Raw genomic sequence first — 23345 nt, forward strand, 5'->3', positions numbered from 1 at the left:
GCAATGATACGTAGTACTTTTTGAATAAAGTACCGGCAGTCTCCTGAAAGTACTACAGTAAGCGTAGTACTTTTACTTCAGCTGTGGTACTTGTACTTCACCAGGGTACTCTCGGTACTATAGTACAAAGTACAAAGTACTCTAGTGTACCACACAGTACTATAGTACATGGTACATTTACTTCACAGTACTATAGTACAAAGTACTTTGTACTATAGTACAATATGGTACATACTATAGTACATGGTACATTTACTGCAGTTTACTATAGTACAGGGTACATTTACTATAGTTTACTATAGTTTACTATAGTACATCGTGTGGTACTTTTTCAGCTGGGGGGGAGGAAACAGCTTGGGGGAAGAAAGAGGTCTGGAGACGTCGAGTGCGTGCCCCCAGTCTATAGTTCTAGACAGTCAGAAGTTAATACTCTTTCTTTCATACGCGGCGTTCGTCTTTCTCCCACACTTCATTCCAAACAATACGAGAACAAAATATAGCTTAACTGTTTATATTTGTTTGTTTGTTTGTTTGTTTGCTTAACGCCCAGTCCACCACGAAGGAACTGTTTATATGATTCACTGAACGTGACACAGTGACACACACACACACACACACACACACACACACACACACACACACACACACACACACACACACACACACAACCCCACATATCCATGCACAAAACCGTATACACAACCACACAGACTGACATCATTTGGACTGCTAAAGAGAAAGAGAGAGAGAGAGAGAGAGGGAGACCGAGCACCGTGCGAAGGGAAACTACTCCTGTGTCAAGGAAAAAAACACCATTCAGCCTTACTTCCCCTGTGCGACAGCTTGAGTGAAAGAAGCTCAGTGTCGTATTCAGAGTGGTGTGTGTGCACCGTTTGGTCGTCTTGTTTTATTGACAGATCGGTCGACATGACTTTGACATCGATCTTCTCTCAACGCTCACGAGAGATTGGCGGAGAAAGCAGTGCTTCTTGTATGCTTGGAACGATGTAGTGGGGTAAGGTCCACGTGAATCTGGTTTCGAGAGCAATCACGTACTTCCTTAGTCCTAAAAACATTGACTGATTGAGATAAAGATCTGGCTGATAAGAATCAAAGTGTGTAAGCCGGAGTATTGTTTCGGTCTTTTGCTTGAGGTAAATCATGCAGGTCGTGTATTGATCATGGTCGTGCAGCTGGTAGCTTTTCGACGGTTTATTACTGTTGTGTATTTATAACAATAATACTACTTGCGAGTTAACTGCATGTAATCACTGATTTGGGCGGGGGCTGGCTGTAAAAGAGCAAGTATTTTCGCTTTAAAATGCCCTTTGTTTCGTTACGCATGAATCATCTTGGCATACGTATGTACTCCACATAGCCCTGTGGAAGTGGCAGTTATAACATACTGACAGAAGAGTGCACGTACATTTTGAGATTCATTCAGTACATTTTGATATTCATTCAGTACCTGTGACGACAAAGCTCATACAATTAAGGCTATATATATTATAATTTATATGTATGGACATTGCCAGCGTATTATCCTATCTTTCTTCATTGTAATCAACAATGAAAATCAATGCAGTTGGTGACGTTGCCAGCGTATTATCCTATCTTTCTTCATTGCAATCAACAATGAAAATCAATGCAGTTGGTGACGTTGCCAGCGTATTATCCTATCTTTCTTCATTGTAATCAACAATGAAAATCAATGCAGTTGGTGTTTGCGGGACACGGAACACAAGGGACAGAACAAAACTCGTATCCAATGATTAAGCTTTGCTGTGTTATGATACACAGTCATGGGGCTTGTAATGTAGTCTAGAGTCTGGGGGTCCTCTACAAGATCCATCATGGACTAATTCAGTGCCCAGTCATGGGGCTTGTAATGTAGTCTAGAGTCTGGGGGTCCTCTACAAGATCCATCATGGACTAATTCAGTGCCCAGTCATCAGGAGCAAGCTAGTCCCACCCCCACCACGACAGCGCCGTACACATGATCAGCAGTTCTGCCTCATAAATACCAGAACCCAATACAGAGAGGGCTCATTTCTACCGAGAACTGTGAGGGACTGGAACCGCCTTCCCAACGAGACGGTGGAGACGGCAACGGTTGATGCCTTTGTGTCGCGGGCCTCCGCAAACTAAGTCACAGTTCTCTAAAAAAAAACTAGGCTTAGACTATGGACACGGACTCTTTGCTATGATTTATGGACTATGATAATGATAACGACCAGAGTACGCAAATGGACTGTAACAAAGCACCACCCTTTTCATGCCATAATGATCATTATCATGATCGTGGGCATCACTGATTGGAAAGAAGAAGAAGTTTGTTTTGGTATGAGTTTGTAAAATCTGTTTCTGCAACTTGTGTTGTTTTTGTTGATATATTGTGCTGTATATATTGTGCTGTATTATATATATCTAGTGGATTTTTGCTTTAACACTTCGTGTGTGTGTGTCTGTAAATTCTCTTGCTTGCACATTTTCTTTTTCTTTCTTTCACTTTCATTCATCTGTCCTGAAGGGCGTAGTGGCCTAGTGGATGCCTCCTTTTCGGAAGTTCATGAGTTCAAATCCTGGTGGGTTAAGGGTGGAGATTTTTCCGATCTCCCATGCCAACTTATGTGCAGACCTGCAAGGCCTTATCCCCGTTTAACGTTTGTGTGTACACGCAAGCACAAGACCAAGTGCACATGGAAAAGATCGTGTGATGCATGTCAGAGTTCTGTGGGTTATAGAAACACGAAAATGCCTAGCATGCCTCCCCTTAAAACCAGCGTATGGCTGCCTAAATCAGTAAAATGGTCCTACACGTAAAACTCCACTTGTGCAAAAACATGAGTGAAAGTGGGAGTTTCAGCTCATGAACGAAGAAGAAGAGAATTCATCTGTCTACAAATTTCTCATGTGAACTGCACATTTGTTGTTGTTTTTCCAGGCTCCAACCGCTAGCAGAGCGATGGCAGCAGGGCGCGGTGAACGGTACACTCTGATGGTGGTGGCGTCAGTTTTGTCGGCTCTACCCGCCTTGGTGCAAGGAGCCCCGCCCTACACCTCACGCCACCCTCGCAGGGAGCCGCCGTGTAACCATGACACCCATGCCACCCTCTGCTGGGCTGTGCAACTCAAACAGCCGTTACACTTCAACCTGTCGCCGGTCAAACATTCCCCGCAGCAGTCGGTGATCAAAGAACCTGATTTACCGCTTGCTGAGAGCACTGGGGACAGCTCTGTTCCATCTGCGACTAAAGTGCCAAACCTTACACTTCTTACAAACATGAACAGTACCGTTGGTAACTTGGTAACCAACCTGTCACAGCCAGTTCCTTCTGTCGATTCAGAACAATCAAGGCTTAAACAATCACGTCTTTCTGAGCAAGGTTCTGTCAGTTTTAACCAAAGCAGTTCACAATCTCTTTTACTATTTTCTAGCTATGATGATACAGGAAATTTTGGGAAAGAAAATAAATCGTTATTAAATGCTTTGTTGCGAGCAAAACTAGTATCTCCAGACACAGATGTGGCGCAAACAGCTGGAGAGAAATCCAACCGTCTTTCTGACCAGAGCGATATCACAGATTTCTCCCACCATGAAGATACCGATAGCAGTAGAGACTCCTCTCGGCAGCAGAAAGCGTACGTCTACCGTCAGCTGGCGCTGTTGTTAGCGGCAGAGGTTGAGCTGAGCCTGCTGGGAAAAGTCGGGGAACTGTACGACCATTTTGTGTTGTGTCACGAGAGTGACGGTGATGAGAAGAGGAGCCAAGGATGGAGCCCTACGAGCTCCAAAGCTTTCCAGCATTACCACAAAGCTCACACGGAGCTGAAAAACACGGATGAAGCCACCTTTGAAGGGGTAAGCCCATAGTACACTTGCATAGCTGTATGTTACAATCAGCCACAGTGGTATCAAGACTAGCGAATTTGATCTCTAAATAGACTTTTCCGGAAATAACTCTGTAGTGGCTTTAATGTGCTGTGGGAGATGAGGAGGTGAGATGTAAACAGGCCAATAGCGACCCAATCAACAATAAGCTCCAGTTTACATATTTTTGTAAGAAAAATCATTATATTAAGTGAACATGATCAAATTGCAGTGTCAGCTAGATGTCTGATTGTTATTAACGGATAGCTGAAGACAAGAGCCAATTTTTTTCATGCACATTCACAGATTTTTCACAGATGTATTTTTTAAACATTTTTATGTTTCCTCTTTTCAGATCAAAGAGCGTGTGGAGGCGTCACTTCACGGTCACCATGACGTTGCCTGGTTCAACGTGGAAGCCGTTCATCACCGCCAGAAACGATCCCTGACTTTTAACGACCCCGCCTTCATTAAGCAGTGGCATTTTGTGAGTATGGCAAACTGATTAACTTACTGACTTGAAGGGAGGGGGGCAGCGGTTAGCATCAAGCAAATGGTATAGCAAACAAAAAGGGGCGAACTATAGATGTATAATTGAATGAGAAAAAGATGATGGATTGAAAAATGAGGATTTTAAATGATAAATAAAATGATGAAAAGCACAAGGGCTGTTTACAATGTGGCAGTAACTGAAACTTGTTTTTTTAAGACACAATTTTAAATCATTTTGATGTTCTGGTTATTTTCATTTTGACTCCATTCTCTTTTTTTTTCTTTTTTTTTTATAGATTTTAGACCGGCACGGTTGGCCTAGTGGTAAGGCGTCCGCCCCGTGATCGGGAGGTCGTGGGTTCGAACCCCGGCCGGGTCATACCTAAGACTTTAAAATTGGCAATCTAGTGGCTGCTCCGCCTGGCGTCTGGCATTATGGGGTTAGTGCTAGGACCGGTTGGTCCGGTGTCAGAATAATGTGACTGGGTGAGACATGAAGCCTGTGCTGTGACTTCTGTCTTGTGTGTGGCGCACGTTAAATGTCAAAGCAGCACCGCCCTGATATGGCCCTTCGTGGTCGGCTGGGCGCTAAGCAAACATTATAGATTTTAGGGAATTTGAAAAGGGGAGGGGGGGGAGTTCACTGTAGGTATTTTTGTTTCTTCTCAAAAGAAACTGAGTTTCATTTCTGTTTTCTCACTGACGTGACCATTGTTGACCCACACAGGTGAACACAGTCGAGCTGCACATGGATATCAATGTCACCGGAGTGTGGGAGAGAGGATTCACCGGAACAGGAGTCACCGTGGCTGTGGTCGATGACGGTGAGTCGTTCTTGACTGTGTCTTAAGCACTGATGTGAAAATAATGGATAGCTCACAGCCAATGAAACAGCGTAACCAGAGTGCCGCCATCTTACTGCACCGTACCACACTGACAAACAGGTCAAAGGGAAATAATCGTAGTTTCGAGAGTTGACAGCAGTCTTCTTTTGCTGTATCGAACGGTGTCCCAAGATGGCGGATCCGGTGGCGTCAATGTTTTGATAGCCAAGAAGGAGGGACGCGCTGTCCATCTATTTTTAGATCAGTGGTCTCAAGGCAGTCTTTAATTGAGCACGAAGTTGACTTTGCAAAGTTTGTTCCCAAAAATTCAGTGCCAAAGCTTCATGCGGCGAGCTTAGTGAAGTTGACGTTCTGAAGTCGACTTGGTCCAATTATTATCAGGTTTAAAGGTGGTCGTCTACATTTTTGCTTTTTAAAAATAATTTTATGGTTAGATTTTGCTAAAAAGTTATGTCAAATAATGAATGAACCGTGGGGGAAAAATGTATAGAAAAAAAAATGTAAGAACAGTTGTTATTTTTGAGAAGTGTTAGTAACACTTCCAATGTTTTGATTTCCATGTGCAGAGAGCATGTGCTTTGACTATAAATATCGACCAATCAAATTCATGTCACTATGCTGACAGCCACACCCACACAATCACAGCAACAGTTTGACACTGGGTATTGGAGCGCTGTCCACGATTTTTTTTTTAAACTCACGAAATACATGGTATTCGAGAGGAGTTTTGCCCTCGGCATTTGCCAAATAAGGATGTCCTACTACGTTGAACTACTATAATGAATTTTCAATCGGCTACCCTGGCTTCGTCCTTCCTGATCGAAGGGGGGTGTATTTTTTATATTTGTAGGGAATAGACTCAGTATTTCAATGGTCAAATGCCGATTTCTGTATAAAAATGTAGACAAGAGCAGTTTGCCCATAAAGGGGAGATAATGAGTGGAAGAGGTGCGCAAACATTTTCAGTGAAGTGTTCACCTTACATGGTGTGCAGGGGTCGACACTAACTTATTTGGCCTGGGGCCACACTGGCCCCAGAGATGGAAATTGCTGGGGCGGAAAACAAAAATCTGGGGCCCACTCTCAGTATTCACGTGCGGCAATGCATTGTCTGTTTTTCTTCATCGTACTGAAGCCAGGGAAATTCTTTCAACCATTTGACATTGAAATTACGACAGCGCTTCACGCTTTTGGCTGCATCGGTCTCCTTTTTTCGTTTCTCTCCACCCTGTTCTTCATCTTCATTTCCATGTCTTTTTACACCAGGGATGTGTCGCCACATTTTGCGTTTGGCATTTGAAGGCGATACTTATCTCTCATGCTAAAGAGCACAATCTGGGAGTTATTTCCCTTGCGGCATTGTCCTTCGACGATTTCAATTTTTTTTTTCTTGACTGCGGCATGGATCGTAACGCAAATTTCAGTGACGACTTTGACTGGCGATTTTTAGTGATTGGCTCTGGCATTGGAATTTTCGGTTTGTCATTGTCAGTTGGAATTTATCCTGGGGCGGAGTTGGCCCCAAGCTTCGGCAATGTTTGGGGCGGAACACAAAACTCTGGGGCGTTCCGCCCCCCGCCCCCGCTAGTGTCGAACCCTGGTGTGTTGGTCATAGCTGCCAACCCTCCCGGATTTTCCAGGAATCTCCCAAATTGTACAACTTCTTCCTGCTCATATTCAAGACTAAACGGTCCCCCTGGCCCCCCTAGCTGCTGGATTTTGACTTCAGAAGGTTGGCAGCTATGGTTGGTAAATATCAGACACTGTATTAACATACTGTACTTATTCTTGCAATTTCAAAACTCGACAATGATGCATTGTTAGTCACAAATACGCCTGCCAAACGGTTGTGTGACGTGTCTAGTGTGTTGGCGAAGTGTCCTGTGCTTGTCACTTCTCGCTTTCAGCCCTCACCGCTGGCTAGCACCGTCTGTCCTTTTTAGGACAATGCGAAAAGAGAGCAGAATGCGTCAGTCTCTCCTGCCAGTACAATAACATCTCCACAACAAGCCCTATACATGTAGTTCCTCCATCGCGGCGACAGGCGTAAACTGGGTACCGCAAGGCCCCAGGCTAGACTACAAGGACTCGGAGGAGGTTGGCCCCTAGACGTGCGGCATGCGGGCCCACCGGTGTGTGGAAACGCCCAGGTGCCCACGAACCAACCTCCAGCTATGGGTCAAATAGCCGGGCAGGATAGGCTCGTCAACCCTGGCAGGCAGCTATCCTAAGAGAAGACCACTCTGAATTCAAAACGAGGGTAGAGGAGGCTCATCATCCATGGAAGGAAACTCGTCTAGGAGAAGGAAAACTCCGAAATGAAACCCACGCAGTCCCTTGAAGACGGAACGGCACTGGCCTTTTTTAGGCGGGGAGCAGACCGGGTGCCTACGCTACCCTCGACAAATGGTTGTGTCATCAACGAATCAAGTCACAAATACGTATTTGTCTGTTGTTGATGTTTATTGGTGGGGTTTTTTTTAAGTGGAGTTGACTGTTATCTACTGTACAGGTTTGGAGTGGAAGAACCCAGAAATTCACAACAACTACAACTTTCTGGGCAGCTGGGACCTGAACGATAACGACCCTGACCCCTCGCCCCATGCTGCCAAAGGTAGGTTGACACACAGTAAGAATTGACGTGTGTTATGCAGGAAGAGCTGTTGTTGCTGCCCTTCATGCCGCCAGGAAATGGGGGGGGGGGGGGGTGAGGAAGAAAATGGCAGATTCAGAATCAACGTCAAACACAAAAGTAATAACGTAAAATCACATTTGACTCAAAATCAGTGACTCTATATCACATAAAAAATTAACAAGACATTTAAAAATGCATTATGAATATCAAGCAATGATGTAATATTATCACAGAATTATTTACAACAATTAAATAATTTTTTTCTTTAAGCGGTCCGGTGGGCATAGCATACTATGAGAGAGGGTGGTGCGGTCTATTAATGAATCTCATTGCAAGCATGAATTTCCAGTCACTTTAATATAATGCTTATAATTTGTATCAAATATCAAGTAGAATGCATTCTCTTGCTTTTTGTCATTAATACTTCAGCTTATTACGCATACAAAATATATTTTAAAAAAGAAGAAACAAAAAATTTTCTGTTTCACAAAACATTTTGTATTTATATTCATGTCACATCCTCTGGTTTTCATGTGATCTATTTTTAAATGCATGATAACTTTTCCTTGCAGCTTCCAATCACCATGGAACCAGATGTGCTGGTGAGATCGCTGCCGTTGCCAATAACAGCGTGTGTGGTGTGGGTGTGGCATATGGAGCAAAACTAGCAGGTAAGATTTCATTCATCAATTTTCCTCTCAAAAATGTTAGGCTGTGACTGTCACATTTTGTGTAGGGAGACTTTTAGTAAAACCAAAGGTTGATTATTGTTGGGTGGAACTTCAAAACGAGGCTATTATTTGTGTTATTATCTAAGAGTATACACTATAAATGATACCACCACCTTCATTACCACCCCTCCCCCCCCCCTCTCTCTCTCTCTCTCTCTCTCTCTCTCTCTCTCTCTCTCTCTCTCTCTCTCTCTCTCTCTCTCTCTCTCTCTCTCTCTCTCTCTCTCTCTCTCTCTCTCTCTCTTTCTCTCTCTCTCTTTCTTTTTATCAGTATTGTAATCTGCATGTTATGTTATGCTCTAGCTTTACTTGTAAGCGAACGGTATGTTATATGTCTGTCTGTCTGTTATGTCCTAATGTTGTATTATATATATATTTATGTCTTGTATACTTGCCATTTACATATTTATTATGCACGTTGAAGGATGAATGATGATACATTGTAGACGGATGCATGTTATTGATTAAAATCCCCACAATGATGTGCTTGGCAAATTAAAAAAAAACCAATTAAAATTAAAAAAATAACAATTAAAATTTAAAAAAACAATTAAAATTTAAAAAACAATTAAAATTAAAATAAAAAACAATTAAAATTTAAAAAACAACAATTAAAATTAAAAACAAAACAATTAAAATTTAAAAAAAACAATAAAAATTAAAAAAAAACACAATTAAAAATAAAAAAAACCCGAGTTATGTGAAGTTAATGAAGCCAAAAGCACCCCAAGTTGCCTATGAGCAACTTTTCGAGGAATTTTTGTTTCGATAAAAATCCCAATGAACAGATAGCGGAACAGAACAAAACTTTAGTGGTTGTTGTTGTCAGTTTGTCGTGAATGAATGATATGTTTGTTGTTTGACAGGTATTCGTCTCCTAGATGGACCCATGACTGACAGTTTGGAGGCGGCGGCTTTCAACAAGAAGTTTGACATCAACGCCATTTATAGCTGCAGGTGATTTCATGATTAAACACACACACACACACACACACACACACACACACACACACACACACACACACACACACACACACACACACACACACACACACACACACACACACACACACACACACAAACTGACACCCATGCACATTCACAGCCTGATAGCTTTGTTGGTACCCACCAGGTGATGGCGACAGGATTCAAACCACAGACCTTTCACTGAGTTAATGTGCCTGTCTGTACAGTACCACAGACCTTTCACTGAGTTAATGTGCCTGTCTGTACAGTACCACAGACCTTTCACTGAGTTAATGTGCCTGTCTGTACAGTACCACAGACCTTTCACTGAGTTAATGTGCCTGTCTGTACAGTACCACAGACCTTTCACTGAGTTAATGTGCCTGTCTGTACAGTACCACAGACCTTTCACTGAGTTAATGTGCCTGTCTGTACAGTACCACAGACCTTTCACTGAGTTAATGTGCCTGTCTGTACAGTACCACAGACCTTTCACTGAGTTAATGTGCCTGTCTGTACAGTACCACAGACCTTTCACTGAGTTAATGTGCCTGTCTGTACAGTACCACAGACCTTTCACTGAGTTAATGTGCCTGTCTGTACAGTACCACAGACCTTTCACTGAGTTAATGTGCCTGTCTGTACAGTACCACAGACCTTTCACTGAGTTAATGTGCCTGTCTGTACAGTACCACAGACCTTTCACTGAGTTAATGTGCCTGTCTGTACAGTACCACAGACCTTTCACTGAGTTAATGTGCCTGTCTGTACAGTACCACAGACCTTTCACTGAGTTAATGTGCCTGTCTGTACAGTACCACAGACCTTTCACTGAGTTAATGTGCCTGTCTGTACAGTACCACAGACCTTTCACTGAGTTAATGTGCCTGTCTGTACAGTACCACAGACCTTTCACTGAGTTAATGTGCCTGTCTGTACAGTACCACAGACCTTTCACTGAGTTAATGTGCCTGTCTGTACAGTACCACAGACCTTTCACTGAGTTAATGTGCCTGTCTGTACAGTACCACAGACCTTTCACTGAGTTAATGTGCCTGTCTGTACAGTACCACAGACCTTTCACTGAGTTAATGTGCCTGTCTGTACAGTACCACAGACCTTTCACTGAGTTAATGTGCCTGTCTGTACAGTACCACAGACCTTTCACTGAGTTAATGTGCCTGTCTGTACAGTACCACAGACCTTTCACTGAGTTAATGTGCCTGTCTGTACAGTACCACAGACCTTTCACTGAGTTAATGTGCCTGTCTGTACAGTACCACAGACCTTTCACTGAGTTAATGTGCCTGTCTGTACAGTACCACAGACCTTTCACTGAGTTAATGTGCCTGTCTGTACAGTACCACAGACCTTTCACTGAGTTAATGTGCCTGTCTGTACAGTACCACAGACCTTTCACTGAGTTAATGTGCCTGTCTGTACAGTACCACAGACCTTTCACTGAGTTAATGTGCCTGTCTGTACAGTACCACAGACCTTTCACTGAGTTAATGTGCCTGTCTGTACAGTACCACAGACCTTTCACTGAGTTAATGTGCCTGTCTGTACAGTACCACAGACCTTTCACTGAGTTAATGTGCCTGTCTGTACAGTACCACAGACCTTTCACTGAGTTAATGTGCCTGTCTGTACAGTACCACAGACCTTTCACTGAGTTAATGTGCCTGTCTGTACAGTACCACAGACCTTTCACTGAGTTAATGTGCCTGTCTGTACAGTACCACAGACCTTTCACTGAGTTAATGTGCCTGTCTGTACAGTACCACAGACCTTTCACTGAGTTAATGTGCCTGTCTGTACAGTACCACAGACCTTTCACTGAGTTAATGTGCCTGTCTGTACAGTACCACAGACCTTTCACTGAGTTAATGTGCCTGTCTGTACAGTACCACAGACCTTTCACTGAGTTAATGTGCCTGTCTGTACAGTACCACAGACCTTTCACTGAGTTAATGTGCCTGTCTGTACAGTACCACAGACCTTTCACTGAGTTAATGTGCCTGTCTGTACAGTACCACAGACCTTTCACTGAGTTAATGTGCCTGTCTGTACAGTACCACAGACCTTTCACTGAGTTAATGTGCCTGTCTGTACAGTACCACAGACCTTTCACTGAGTTAATGTGCCTGTCTGTACAGTACCACAGACCTTTCACTGAGTTAATGTGCCTGTCTGTACAGTACCACAGACCTTTCACTGAGTTAATGTGCCTGTCTGTACAGTACCACAGACCTTTCACTGAGTTAATGTGCCTGTCTGTACAGTACCACAGACCTTTCACTGAGTTAATGTGCCTGTCTGTACAGTACCACAGACCTTTCACTGAGTTAATGTGCCTGTCTGTACAGTACCACAGACCTTTCACTGAGTTAATGTGCCTGTCTGTACAGTACCACAGACCTTTCACTGAGTTAATGTGCCTGTCTGTACAGTACCACAGACCTTTCACTGAGTTAATGTGCCTGTCTGTACAGTACCACAGACCTTTCACTGAGTTAATGTGCCTGTCTGTACAGTACCACAGACCTTTCACTGAGTTAATGTGCCTGTCTGTACAGTACCACAGACCTTTCACTGAGTTAATGTGCCTGTCTGTACAGTACCACAGACCTTTCACTGAGTTAATGTGCCTGTCTGTACAGTACCACAGACCTTTCACTGAGTTAATGTGCCTGTCTGTACAGTACCACAGACCTTTCACTGAGTTAATGTGCCTGTCTGTACAGTCCCACAGACCTTTCACTGAGTTAATGTGCCTGTCTGTACAGTCCCACAGACCTTTCACTGAGTTAATGTGCCTGTCTGTACAGTACCACAGACCTTTCACTGAGTTAATGTGCCTGTCTGTACAGTACCACAGACCTTTCACTGAGTTAATGTGCCTGTCTGTACAGTACCACAGACCTTTCACTGAGTTAATGTGCCTGTCTGTACAGTCCCACAGACCTTTCACTGAGTTAATGTGCCTGTCTGTACAGTCCCACAGACCTTTCACTGAGTTAATGTACCTGTCTGTACAGTACCACAGACCTTTCACTGAGTTAATGTGCCTGTCTGTACAGTACCACAGACCTTTCACTGAGTTAATGTGCCTGGCTACACAGTACCACAGACCTTTCACTGAGTTAATGTGCCTGTCTGTACAGTACCACAGACCTTTCACTGAGTTAAAGGACCAGACCACGCTGTTTTAAAGATTATTAGAACCACTAACCGATGACTGAAGGTTAGAGAAATGCACCTAAAGATTCCAAAAATGTAAAGAAATTCACCGATTCGTAGCTTAATCATTGTGATTTAATTAAAAACGTTCCGCCAAATTCGTCTGCTAAACGAGACTTCGAAATGGCCGCCAGTAGACGAGAACCGGCTGTGACGTCACTTAGTGTTTGGAAACCGAAAGTTACAGCTTACGCTCAAGTGGGCGTTTGCCTAAATCGAGCATCAACAGCACGCCGAAGGAATGCGCACGGCTGCTGATAGCTATGAAGTATAGAAAAAAGGTTCAGGCATCAGTTGTCACCTTTTTCCGATGGGCTTACAACTTCTGCAGCAAGACTGATTAACTGGAAACGGCCAACACGATGTGCTGTGTTTCGCGACACTTTCTTCCAATGCGAACGCAGTTAAGCCGGCAAGAAAACCTGGCACACACAAAACAGCTGTTGCCTAACGCAGTTCCAGTTCCGACAATTGTTGACCACTCACAGGAGGTCAGAAACCGGATACCAATGTCATCAGAACGATCTGCTTTCACTAAACGCAGACGAAAGGAAGTGAGTACATGTATACTGAATGTGTTCTGTAAGGGATAGGGGTTCAGTGTCACTGGGCGTTTTTGTCAGACTGACAGTATTTGTAGTGGAATGGCATCTGTTCCTAATTTTAAGCACATGTGTTAAGATTACAGATTAAAACATATATATCTGTTACTACATGTCCGTCCCCATGCACCCACCTTAAAGTTCCCTCTCTCTCTCCCTCTTTTACACTCACCTGGGTAATCGATGAGTCTCAGGTTTAATCAGTGTCCGTCCATATACACGTAGACATTCACACAAACACACACACGTTGTTATAGTTGTTATCTAATTCAGTGTTGTATTAAATAGATAAAGAAATCGTTAATACAGCAAGCTTGCATGAATAATTTGCTGTTGTCCTTTTTTTCAGATCAGGTTCTGTAATACAGTAATTATAATTAATACAAGTACAAATTCATGTTTGCAGTCATACTCATAGTGTGTGAGTGTGTGTGTGTGTGTGTGTGTGTGTGTGTGTGTGTGTGTGTGTGTGTGTGTGTGTGTGTGTGTGAAAAGCACTTTGATACTTAAAACATCTGTGTTATTTGATTTTATTACAAAACTGCAGTCAGAATATTAAGCAGACCTATTCCAACAATACATTTTGATCAGCAGTAAATGTAATGTCAAATTATGAACAACAATCATGTGAGCAGATATATATCTAACAGAAACAAATAGTCTAGCAAAATAATACAACCAAGTACATGTGTGGACATCATCATCCACATAAAAAAATTGATTGTAGGAAGAGCACTCTGTGTTATTACCACTGCTTCAGTCAAACTGCCAGTTCAACTTTATCTCTGTGGGTTGTTTTTTTTTCTCTCAGAGTAACATGGGGAAAAAAACCCTTTAAAAAACTTGCATGCTACAGAGCTGGATTGTTTCTAGTGATCATGCAGCATGATTTATCCGCATAGAAAACTACTGAAACACCTAAACAGAAATAACAATGTCTACAGAAAAAACCCACTGTTTGATTGCTGTCTGTAGTACTCCTCTTGCTAACAGTGGCATTAAAATAATTAAAACTAAGCTATGCTCTCTTGGGGGGGGAAAAGTGCTCTAAGTACTTTTTGTGTCTACATAGGCAAAACAAAACTATGCAATGTTTCAGATTTCCTGACCCACCCTATGTTTTTCCTCCTTATCCTGGACTATTTTGGACTCTTACAAAAATGTAGGCTACTTCAAAAATGACAAATTTTAATTTTGCAGGCTTACAAGGAAATTGACTCTTCTCTTACAACCAGAATACACCATGATTTCAAGCAAATAAAAAACTACATGCACCTGAGAAAAAAAAAACTTTAATTCAAGAAGTTAGACCTCCTAACCCCAGCTTTTCAATTCAATTCAATACGTTGTTGATGTTGATTATGGAGCTTAACGTCCTCCCAGGTAACTAGGGACCTATATTGGGGCATGATTTTTTATACAATGTTAAAAGTGTAGGGTGTAATGGGGGGGAGGGGGACTGGAGGGTGACGGGGTGTAGTCGCTAATAAATTTAAAGGTGCGTTTATTATCTAATATACCAGACATTTTGTTTTGGCTGGTGTACAGAATAACATCACATAAAATCGCACTCGTAAAACATACAAAACACATAAAATGTACACATCAGTACACACATAACCCAAACCACACATATCCATACCAGCACCATCACACACATATCCACATACATACTCTAGTTTGTACATTATAAAAATAAATACATTATGATTAATATCATTACTAGTCAACTTAAATTAAGGCTCAAAATAGGTCTTAAGATGGATGTTATTTAGTGTAATGAAGAGATTATAAAAACCAAAAAAAAGCTATGAGAAAGAAAGTATGAAAGAATGATGCCCTTTCTCCGGTGAAAGTTCTGCTGATTGTGGTAACTTTTTTTTCTGTCTAAAACAGGCATCAGGTTAACTGAACGAGCTGTTTGAGGGGGTGGTGATCCTAACACTGGCCTATGGCAACACTGGCCTATGGCAGCTACAACAAAGCTCTGCATACACAGCAAGACTACAATGCAACAGTGCCCAGACTTTGACTGCTACAGGCTGCTTTCCCATGCAAAGTACAAATGCAAGTGTCCATAAACCAGGGTTTAATACAAAGTCATGTAGTATGTGAGTGAGTTCTGATGAAAAAGTGATTGTGTTGTAATATTGGTTATTACTGAGTGTTGATGTTACAATGATTACATTATAAAAACAACAACAGAACAATGTGAAGAGCAAACTTCTTCTGTGGGCATGCAAGTGAGTTAATCTTGTGTGTGTGTGTGTGAAACTATATGTGACTGAGTGTTACAAATTTAAATGACAACAGTTTTCTTGATAGCCTTTAAAAACAACAACAAATACATACATTTAACAATCAAACAAATATAGGCACCTCAAAAAAAGTTGTATGTACACCTTCGTGGCTGGTGATGCATTCTTGCTCCCCTGCAAGTTTTCATTCTACAATGTACCTCAGGCTAGCTTCCTCTCTCTCTCAAATCTGCCCCTCCCACACAATACAACAGGTACAGTGGCCACTCTGACACCAGTCTCTGAAATAATCAAGAACAGTTAAAACTGCGATGAGCTGTTGTTCTTTTACTCGTGAATGCAATGCATGAACACTTAAACAATATCCCACTTATTCGCGAGTGCGTTGACAAGGCGAGAGTGAAAAAATAGCACAGACTCGAAAGCAGACGATAAGTTCAGCACAGAGAGCGGGCGTGTTTACCTTTGATCGCTGAGACAAACAGTGTCGCAATTTTCATCGTCACTGTTTCACTACTGCTGGAAGTGGCCTCCACCCTCATCTTTCATGCTTGATTCGAGGAGAGAAACCGGTAGTTCGAACATGTACGTTCAATTTCGTCTGCAGTTACGCTTGTTGTCATGTTGGTAAACAACCATCTCCACACGGTGTGACGTCACGGATAATTTATTCATAAACCAGTCTCGCGAAGATCACGCGGCACAATGGCGGGTCGTTTTGGAGAAGAAATCCGTCGCTTCGGTCACAAAATTCGTCGGATTACGGCCTTAGAAGATTCCGAATTAAACCAAACATTGTTGAAGACGGTAAGAAAGTGGTTTTCTAACTAACTGCAAACATCGGGAAGTGTTCGGTCGCGCAGGAACACGATTCGAAGCGTTTTTGACGCTAAAACAGCGTGGTCTGGTCCTTTAATGTGCCTGTCTGTACAGTACCACAGACCTTTCACTGAGTTAATGTGCCTGTCTGTACAGTACCACAGACCTTTCACCGAGTTAATGTGCCTGTCTGTACAGTACCACAGACCTTTCACCGAGTTAATGTGCCTGTCTGTACAGTACCACAGACCTTTCACTGAGTTAATGTGCCTGTCTGTACAGTACCACCGACCTTTCACTGAGTTAATGTGCCTGTCTGTACAGTACCACAAACCTTTCACTGAGTTAATGTGCCTGTCTGTACAGTACCACAGACCTTTCACTGAGTTGATGTGCCTGTCTGTACAGTACCACAGACCTTTCACTGAGTTAATGTGCCTGTCTGTACAGTACCACAAACCTTTCACTGAGTTAATGTGCCTGTCTGTACAGTACCACAGACCTTTCACTGAGTTAATGTGCCTGTCTGCACAGTACCACAGACCTTTCACTGAGTTAATGTGCCTGTCTGCACAGTACCACAGACCTTTCACTGAGTTAATGTGCCTGTCTGCACAGTACCACGGACCTTTCACTGAGTTAATGTGCCTGTCTGTACAGTACCACAGACCTTTCACTGAGTTAATGTGCCTGTCTGTACAGTACCACAGACCTTTCACTGAGTTAATGTGCCTGTCTGTACAGTACCACAGACCTTTCACTGAGTTAATGTGCCTGTCTGTACAGTACCACAAACCTTTCACTGAGTTAATGTGCCTGTCTGTACAGTACCACAGACCTTTCACTGAGTTAATGTGCCTGTCTGCACAGTACCACAGACCTTTCACTGAGTTAATGTGCCTGTCTGCACAGTACCACAGACCTTTCACTGAGTTAATGTGCCTGTCTGTACAGTACCACAGACCTTTCACTGAGTTAATGTGCCTGTCTGTACAGTACCACAGACCTTTCACTGAGTTAATGTGCCTGTCTGTACAGTACCACAGACCTTTCACTGAGTTAATGTGCCTGTCTGTACAGTACCACAGACCTTTCACTGAGTTAATGTGCCTGTCTGTACAGTACCACAGACCTTTCACTGAGTTAATGTGCCTGTCTGTACAGTACCACAGACCTTTCACTGAGTTAATGTGCCTGTCTGTACAGTACCACAGACCTTTCACCGAGTTAATGTGCCTGTCTGTACAGTACCACAGACCTTTCACTGAGTTAATGTGCCTGTCTGTACAGTACCACAGACCTTTCACTGAGTTAATGTGCCTGTCTGTGCAGTACCACAGACCTTTCACTGAGTTAATGTGCCTGTCTGTACAGTACCACAGACCTTTCACTGAGTTAATGTGCCTGTCTGTACAGTACCACAGACCTTTCACTGAGTTAATGTGCCTGTTTGTACAGTACCACAGACCTTTCACTGAGTTAATGTGCCTGTCTGTACAGTACCACAGACCTTTCACTGAGTTAATGTGCCTGTCTGTACAGTACCACAGACCTTTCACTGAGTTAATGTGCCTGTCTGTACAGTACCACAGACCTTTCACTGAGTTAATGTGCCTGTCTGTACAGTCCCACAGACCTTTCACTGAGTTAATGTGCCTGTCTGTACAGTCCCACAGACCTTTCACTGAGTTAATGTGCCTGTCTGTACAGTACCACAGACCTTTCACTGAGTTAATGTGCCTGTCTGTACAGTACCACAGACCTTTCACTGAGTTAATGTGCCTGTCTGTACAGTACCACAGACCTTTCACTGAGTTAATGTGCCTGTCTGTACAGTACCACAGACCTTTCACTGAGTTAATGTGCCTGTCTGTACAGTACCACAGACCTTTCACTGAGTTAATGTGCCTGTCTGTACAGTACCACAGACCTTTCACTGAGTTAATGTGCCTGTCTGTACAGTACCACAGACCTTTCACTGAGTTAATGTGCCTGTCTGTACAGTACCACAGACCTTTCACTGAGTTAATGTGCCTGTCTGTACAGTACCACAGACCTTTCACTGAGTTAATGTGCCTGTCTGTACAGTACCACAGACCTTTCACTGAGTTAATGTGCCTGTCTGTACAGTACCACAGACCTTTCACTGAGTTAATGTGCCTGTCTGTACAGTACCACAGACCTTTCACTGAGTTAATGTGCCTGTCTGTACAGTACCACAGACCTTTCACTGAGTTAATGTGCCTGTCTGTACAGTACCACAGACCTTTCACTGAGTTAATGTGCCTGTCTGTACAGTACCACAGACCTTTCACTGAGTTAATGTGCCTGTCTGTACAGTACCACAGACCTTTCACTGAGTTAATGTGCCTGTCTGTACAGTACCACAGACCTTTCACTGAGTTAATGTGCCTGTCTGTACAGTACCACAGACCTTTCACTGAGTTAATGTGCCTGTCTGTACAGTACCACAGACCTTTCACTGAGTTAATGTGCCTGTCTGTACAGTACCACAGACCTTTCACTGAGTTAATGTGCCTGTCTGTACAGTACCACAGACCTTTCACTGAGTTAATGTGCCTGTCTGTACAGTACCACAGACCTTTCACTGAGTTAATGTGCCTGTCTGTACAGTACCACAGACCTTTCACTGAGTTAATGTGCCTGTCTGTACAGTACCACAGACCTTTCACTGAGTTAATGTGCCTGTCTGTACAGTACCACAGACCTTTCACTGAGTTAATGTGCCTGTCTGTACAGTACCACAGACCTTTCACTGAGTTAATGTGCCTGTCTGTACAGTACCACAGACCTTTCACTGAGTTAATGTGCCTGTCTGTACAGTACCACAGACCTTTCACTGAGTTAATGTGCCTGTCTGTACAGTACCACAGACCTTTCACTGAGTTAATGTGCCTGTCTGTACAGTACCACAGACCTTTCACTGAGTTAATGTGCCTGTCTGTACAGTACCACAGACCTTTCACTGAGTTAATGTGCCTGTCTGTACAGTACCACAGACCTTTCACTGAGTTAATGTGCCTGTCTGTACAGTACCACAGACCTTTCACTGAGTTAATGTGCCTGTCTGTACAGTACCACAGACCTTTCACTGAGTTAATGTGCCTGTCTGTACAGTACCACAGACCTTTCACTGAGTTAATGTGCCTGTCTGTACAGTACCACAGACCTTTCACTGAGTTAATGTGCCTGTCTGTACAGTACCACAGACCTTTCACTGAGTTAATGTGCCTGTCTGTACAGTACCACAGACCTTTCACTGAGTTAATGTGCCTGTCTGTACAGTACCACAGACCTTTCACTGAGTTAATGTGCCTGTCTGTACAGTACCACAGACCTTTCACTGAGTTAATGTGCCTGTCTGTACAGTACCACAGACCTTTCACTGAGTTAATGTGCCTGTCTGTACAGTACCACAGACCTTTCACTGAGTTAATGTGCCTGTCTGTACAGTACCACAGACCTTTCACTGAGTTAATGTACCTGTCTGTACAGTACCACAGACCTTTCACTGAGTTAATGTGCCTGTCTGTACAGTACCACAGACCTTTCACTGAGTTAATGTGCCTGTCTGTACAGTACCACAGACCTTTCACTGAGTTAATGTGCCTGTCTGTACAGTACCACAGACCTTTCACTGAGTTAATGTGCCTGTCTGTACAGTACCACAGACCTTTCACTGAGTTAATGTGCCTGTCTGTACAGTACCACAGACCTTTCACTGAGTTAATGTGCCTGTCTGTACAGTACCACAGACCTTTCACTGAGTTAATGTGCCTGTCTGTACAGTACCACAGACCTTTCACTGAGTTAATGTGCCTGTCTGTACAGTACCACAGACCTTTCACTGAGTTAATGTGCCTGTCTGTACAGTACCACAGACCTTTCACTGAGTTAATGTGCCTGTCTGTACAGTACCACAGACCTTTCACTGAGTTAATGTACCTGTCTGTACAGTACCACAGACCTTTCACTGAGTTAATGTGCCTGTCTGTACAGTACCACAGACCTTTCACTGAGTTAATGTGCCTGTCCTGTACAGCACCACAGACCTTTCACTGAGTTAATGTGCCTGTCTGTACAGTACCACAGACCTTTCACTGAGTTAATGTGCCTGTCTGTACAGTACCACAGACCTTTCACTGAGTTAATGTGCCTGTCTGTACAGTACCACAGACCTTTCACTGAGTTAATGTGCCTGTCTGTACAGTACCACAGACCTTTCACTGAGTTAATGTGCCTGTCTGCACAGTACCAGATTCTCTGACATGTAATCATATCTGTTTCACCTAATTAGTAACCAAGGGAGGTACGGTAGATGTGGTAATCATATCTGTTTCACCAAAATCGTAACCAAGGGAGGTAGGGTAGATGTGGTAATCATATCTGTTTTCCCTAAATCGTAACCAAGGGAGGTACGGTAGATGTGGTAATCATATCTGTTTCACCAAAATCGTAACCAAGGGAGGTAGGGTAGATGTGGTAATCATATCTGTTTCACCAAAATCGTAACCAAGGGAGGTACGGTAGCTAGATGTGGTAATCATATCTGTTTCACCAAAATCGTAACCAAGGGAGGTACGGTAGACATGTAATCATATCTGTTTCACCAAAATCGTAACCAAGGGAGGTACGGTAGCTAGATGTGGTAATCATATCTGTTTCACCAAAATCGTAACCAAGGGAGGTACGGTAGACATGTAATCATATCTGTTTTACCTAATTAGTAACCAAGAGAGGTACGGTAGATGTGGTAATCATATCTGTTTCACCAAAATCGTAACCAAGGGAGGTACGGTAGATGTGGTAATCATATCTGTTTCACCAAAATCGTAACCAAGGGAGGTACGGTAGATGTGGTAATCATATCTGTTTCACCAAAATCGTAACCAAGGGAGGTACGGTAGATGTGGTAATCATATCTGTTTCACCTGAATCGTAACCAAGGGAGGTAGGGTAGGTGTGATTTTGTTTGTTTGTTTGTTTGCTTAACGCCCAGCCGACCACGAAGGGCCATATCAGGGCGGGGTAGATGTGAGAAACAAAGGGACATAAGCACCCCCAAAGACACCAATAAACCCGTCTCCTGGCACATGCATGGGGCAATAGGAAGCATTGAAATGAGCAGAGAACTTTTATCCTCAAAGTTCATGACAGTTACTTTTATCTGGCTTTACATTGCTTACCTCCCTTTGTTTCTTAGTTCCTTGACACCTGTATTTGCATGCCAAAAGGGACACCCATTTGTACCTGTAAAAAATGGCACCTATTTTTACCTGGGAAAAGTGGCACCTATTTTTACCTGAGAAAAGTGACACCTATTTTTACCTGTGAAAAGTGACACCTATATTTACCTGTAACTGATGTGCTGTTATGATGTGTTCTGTCCAGCTGGGGGCCTGATGACGACGGCAAAACTGTGGACGGTCCCCATCTCCTGTCCGCTGTGAGTTGTTACTTCTCTTTTCATGGCTGGCTTGGCAACGAGTAGGATACAGCGGCACCTGCCTGGCAACCATCTCTTGATAGCGACCACCCAAAGGAGATGTTTTTTCTGCATAATTATTAATAATGACAAAAAATAATTTAAATTTAAAAAAGACCAAAAAGAACTGTACTCACGTTAGAATGACTACCCCGCCACAACGACCCTTTGTTTTTTAACCGATGTGTTTCCTTATATGTGACCCTCCACCACAGAATGAGTCGCATGTCACCTTTGCATGATTTTCATATTTTTACATTTTCATAAAGAATTTTGTGTGCTCTATCCAGTGGTGAAACCCGTTTTTAGAAAAGAGTGAAAACTGTTTGAGTTATAAGCCTGTGACTAGGGTGACCCTCACACTGTTACTAGACACTCCCCGGACTGATGCTTATATGAGCCTAGCGCAGAACTGCGCGAGGTGACATGCGACTCATTTCGTGGTGGAGGGTCACGTATAGTTGTCACCAGTGTAGCGACCACCCCGCTCTAACATCTAAGGACCGACCTAACAGCTTGTGTAACAACTTTGTCAGACAAAGCCAAAACAACGCATCGCTGACAAAGCGCGGTTATAACCAGTTATAACCGTCTCGCATAAGCAAAGGCACTAAACCGCTGAGAGGTGTGATGGTTGGGTGGGCTGAGTAAACATCACAAACCAATCATCGAGAAAACAAACTCACGTGACCAACATACACCGTTCAACTCAGTCAGAATAGACAGTCTTTGGACAGAAGAGCAGTGGAGATCGACATGGCGTCTACAAATAAAATAAAATATTTAACTCTCGAAAATCGAGTGAATGTTGTGAACAGACACAAAAAGGGAGAAACTGCCATCGCGATTGCAAAAAGTCTTGATGTTGGAAAATCGCAAATTCAAAGAATTATCCAAGACAAAGAAAACATTCTGAAAAGGTGGGAAAGTGGTGACAATGCCGATCGAATGCGATCAAAGCGGCAGAAGACAACATACTCTGACGTAAGTGAAAAGGTTTGGGATTGGTTCCTGGCTGCCAGAAAAAAGAATTTTCCGATCTGCGTGTGCGGCGAGATCAAAGGCAGGTCCATTGTGATAGCTGGGTGGCCTTGTTTATAGACACTGACCTTCTTCCCAGGGGTCATTGGGGATCTCTAAAGGAGGGATCCACTGTATGATATTTTATTGGTTCAGGTTCTGTTCCAATTTGTCTCTCTTTGAACCAAACGCTGACTGGTGTTGAATGTGCCGACAGAAAGCCATGAAGTTTGGGGTGGAGTTTGGACGCAAGGGCTACGGCAGCATCTTCGTGGTTGCCAGCGGCAACGGGGGGAAACAGAACGACAACTGTAACTACGACGGTTACGCCAACTCCATCTACACTGTCACCATAGG

The 23345-nt window shown here is 43.2% G+C and overlaps 1 protein-coding gene across 1 annotated transcript in view; it reads left to right on the forward strand.

Annotated features, from left to right (window-relative positions):
• The first annotated feature begins 737 nt into the window (after positions 1-737).
• The window catches only part of LOC138974117 (proprotein convertase subtilisin/kexin type 7-like), a 39892-nt gene continuing 17284 nt past the window's right edge, over positions 738-23345 (forward strand). Inside the window, exons 1-9 of the mRNA XM_070346808.1 lie at positions 738-1015; positions 2945-3862; positions 4227-4358; positions 5091-5187; positions 7721-7822; positions 8416-8514; positions 9441-9531; positions 21875-21929; positions 23206-23344. Coding sequence (XP_070202909.1) covers positions 2966-3862; positions 4227-4358; positions 5091-5187; positions 7721-7822; positions 8416-8514; positions 9441-9531; positions 21875-21929; positions 23206-23344 — 1612 coding nt within the window. The 5' untranslated portion in view covers positions 738-1015; positions 2945-2965. The remainder of the gene's footprint in view (positions 1016-2944; positions 3863-4226; positions 4359-5090; positions 5188-7720; positions 7823-8415; positions 8515-9440; positions 9532-21874; positions 21930-23205; position 23345) is intronic.

This window comes from Littorina saxatilis, linkage group LG8 (genome assembly GCF_037325665.1).
Source record: "Littorina saxatilis isolate snail1 linkage group LG8, US_GU_Lsax_2.0, whole genome shotgun sequence".
In the NCBI taxonomy this organism is placed as follows: Eukaryota; Metazoa; Mollusca; class Gastropoda; order Littorinimorpha; family Littorinidae; genus Littorina; species Littorina saxatilis.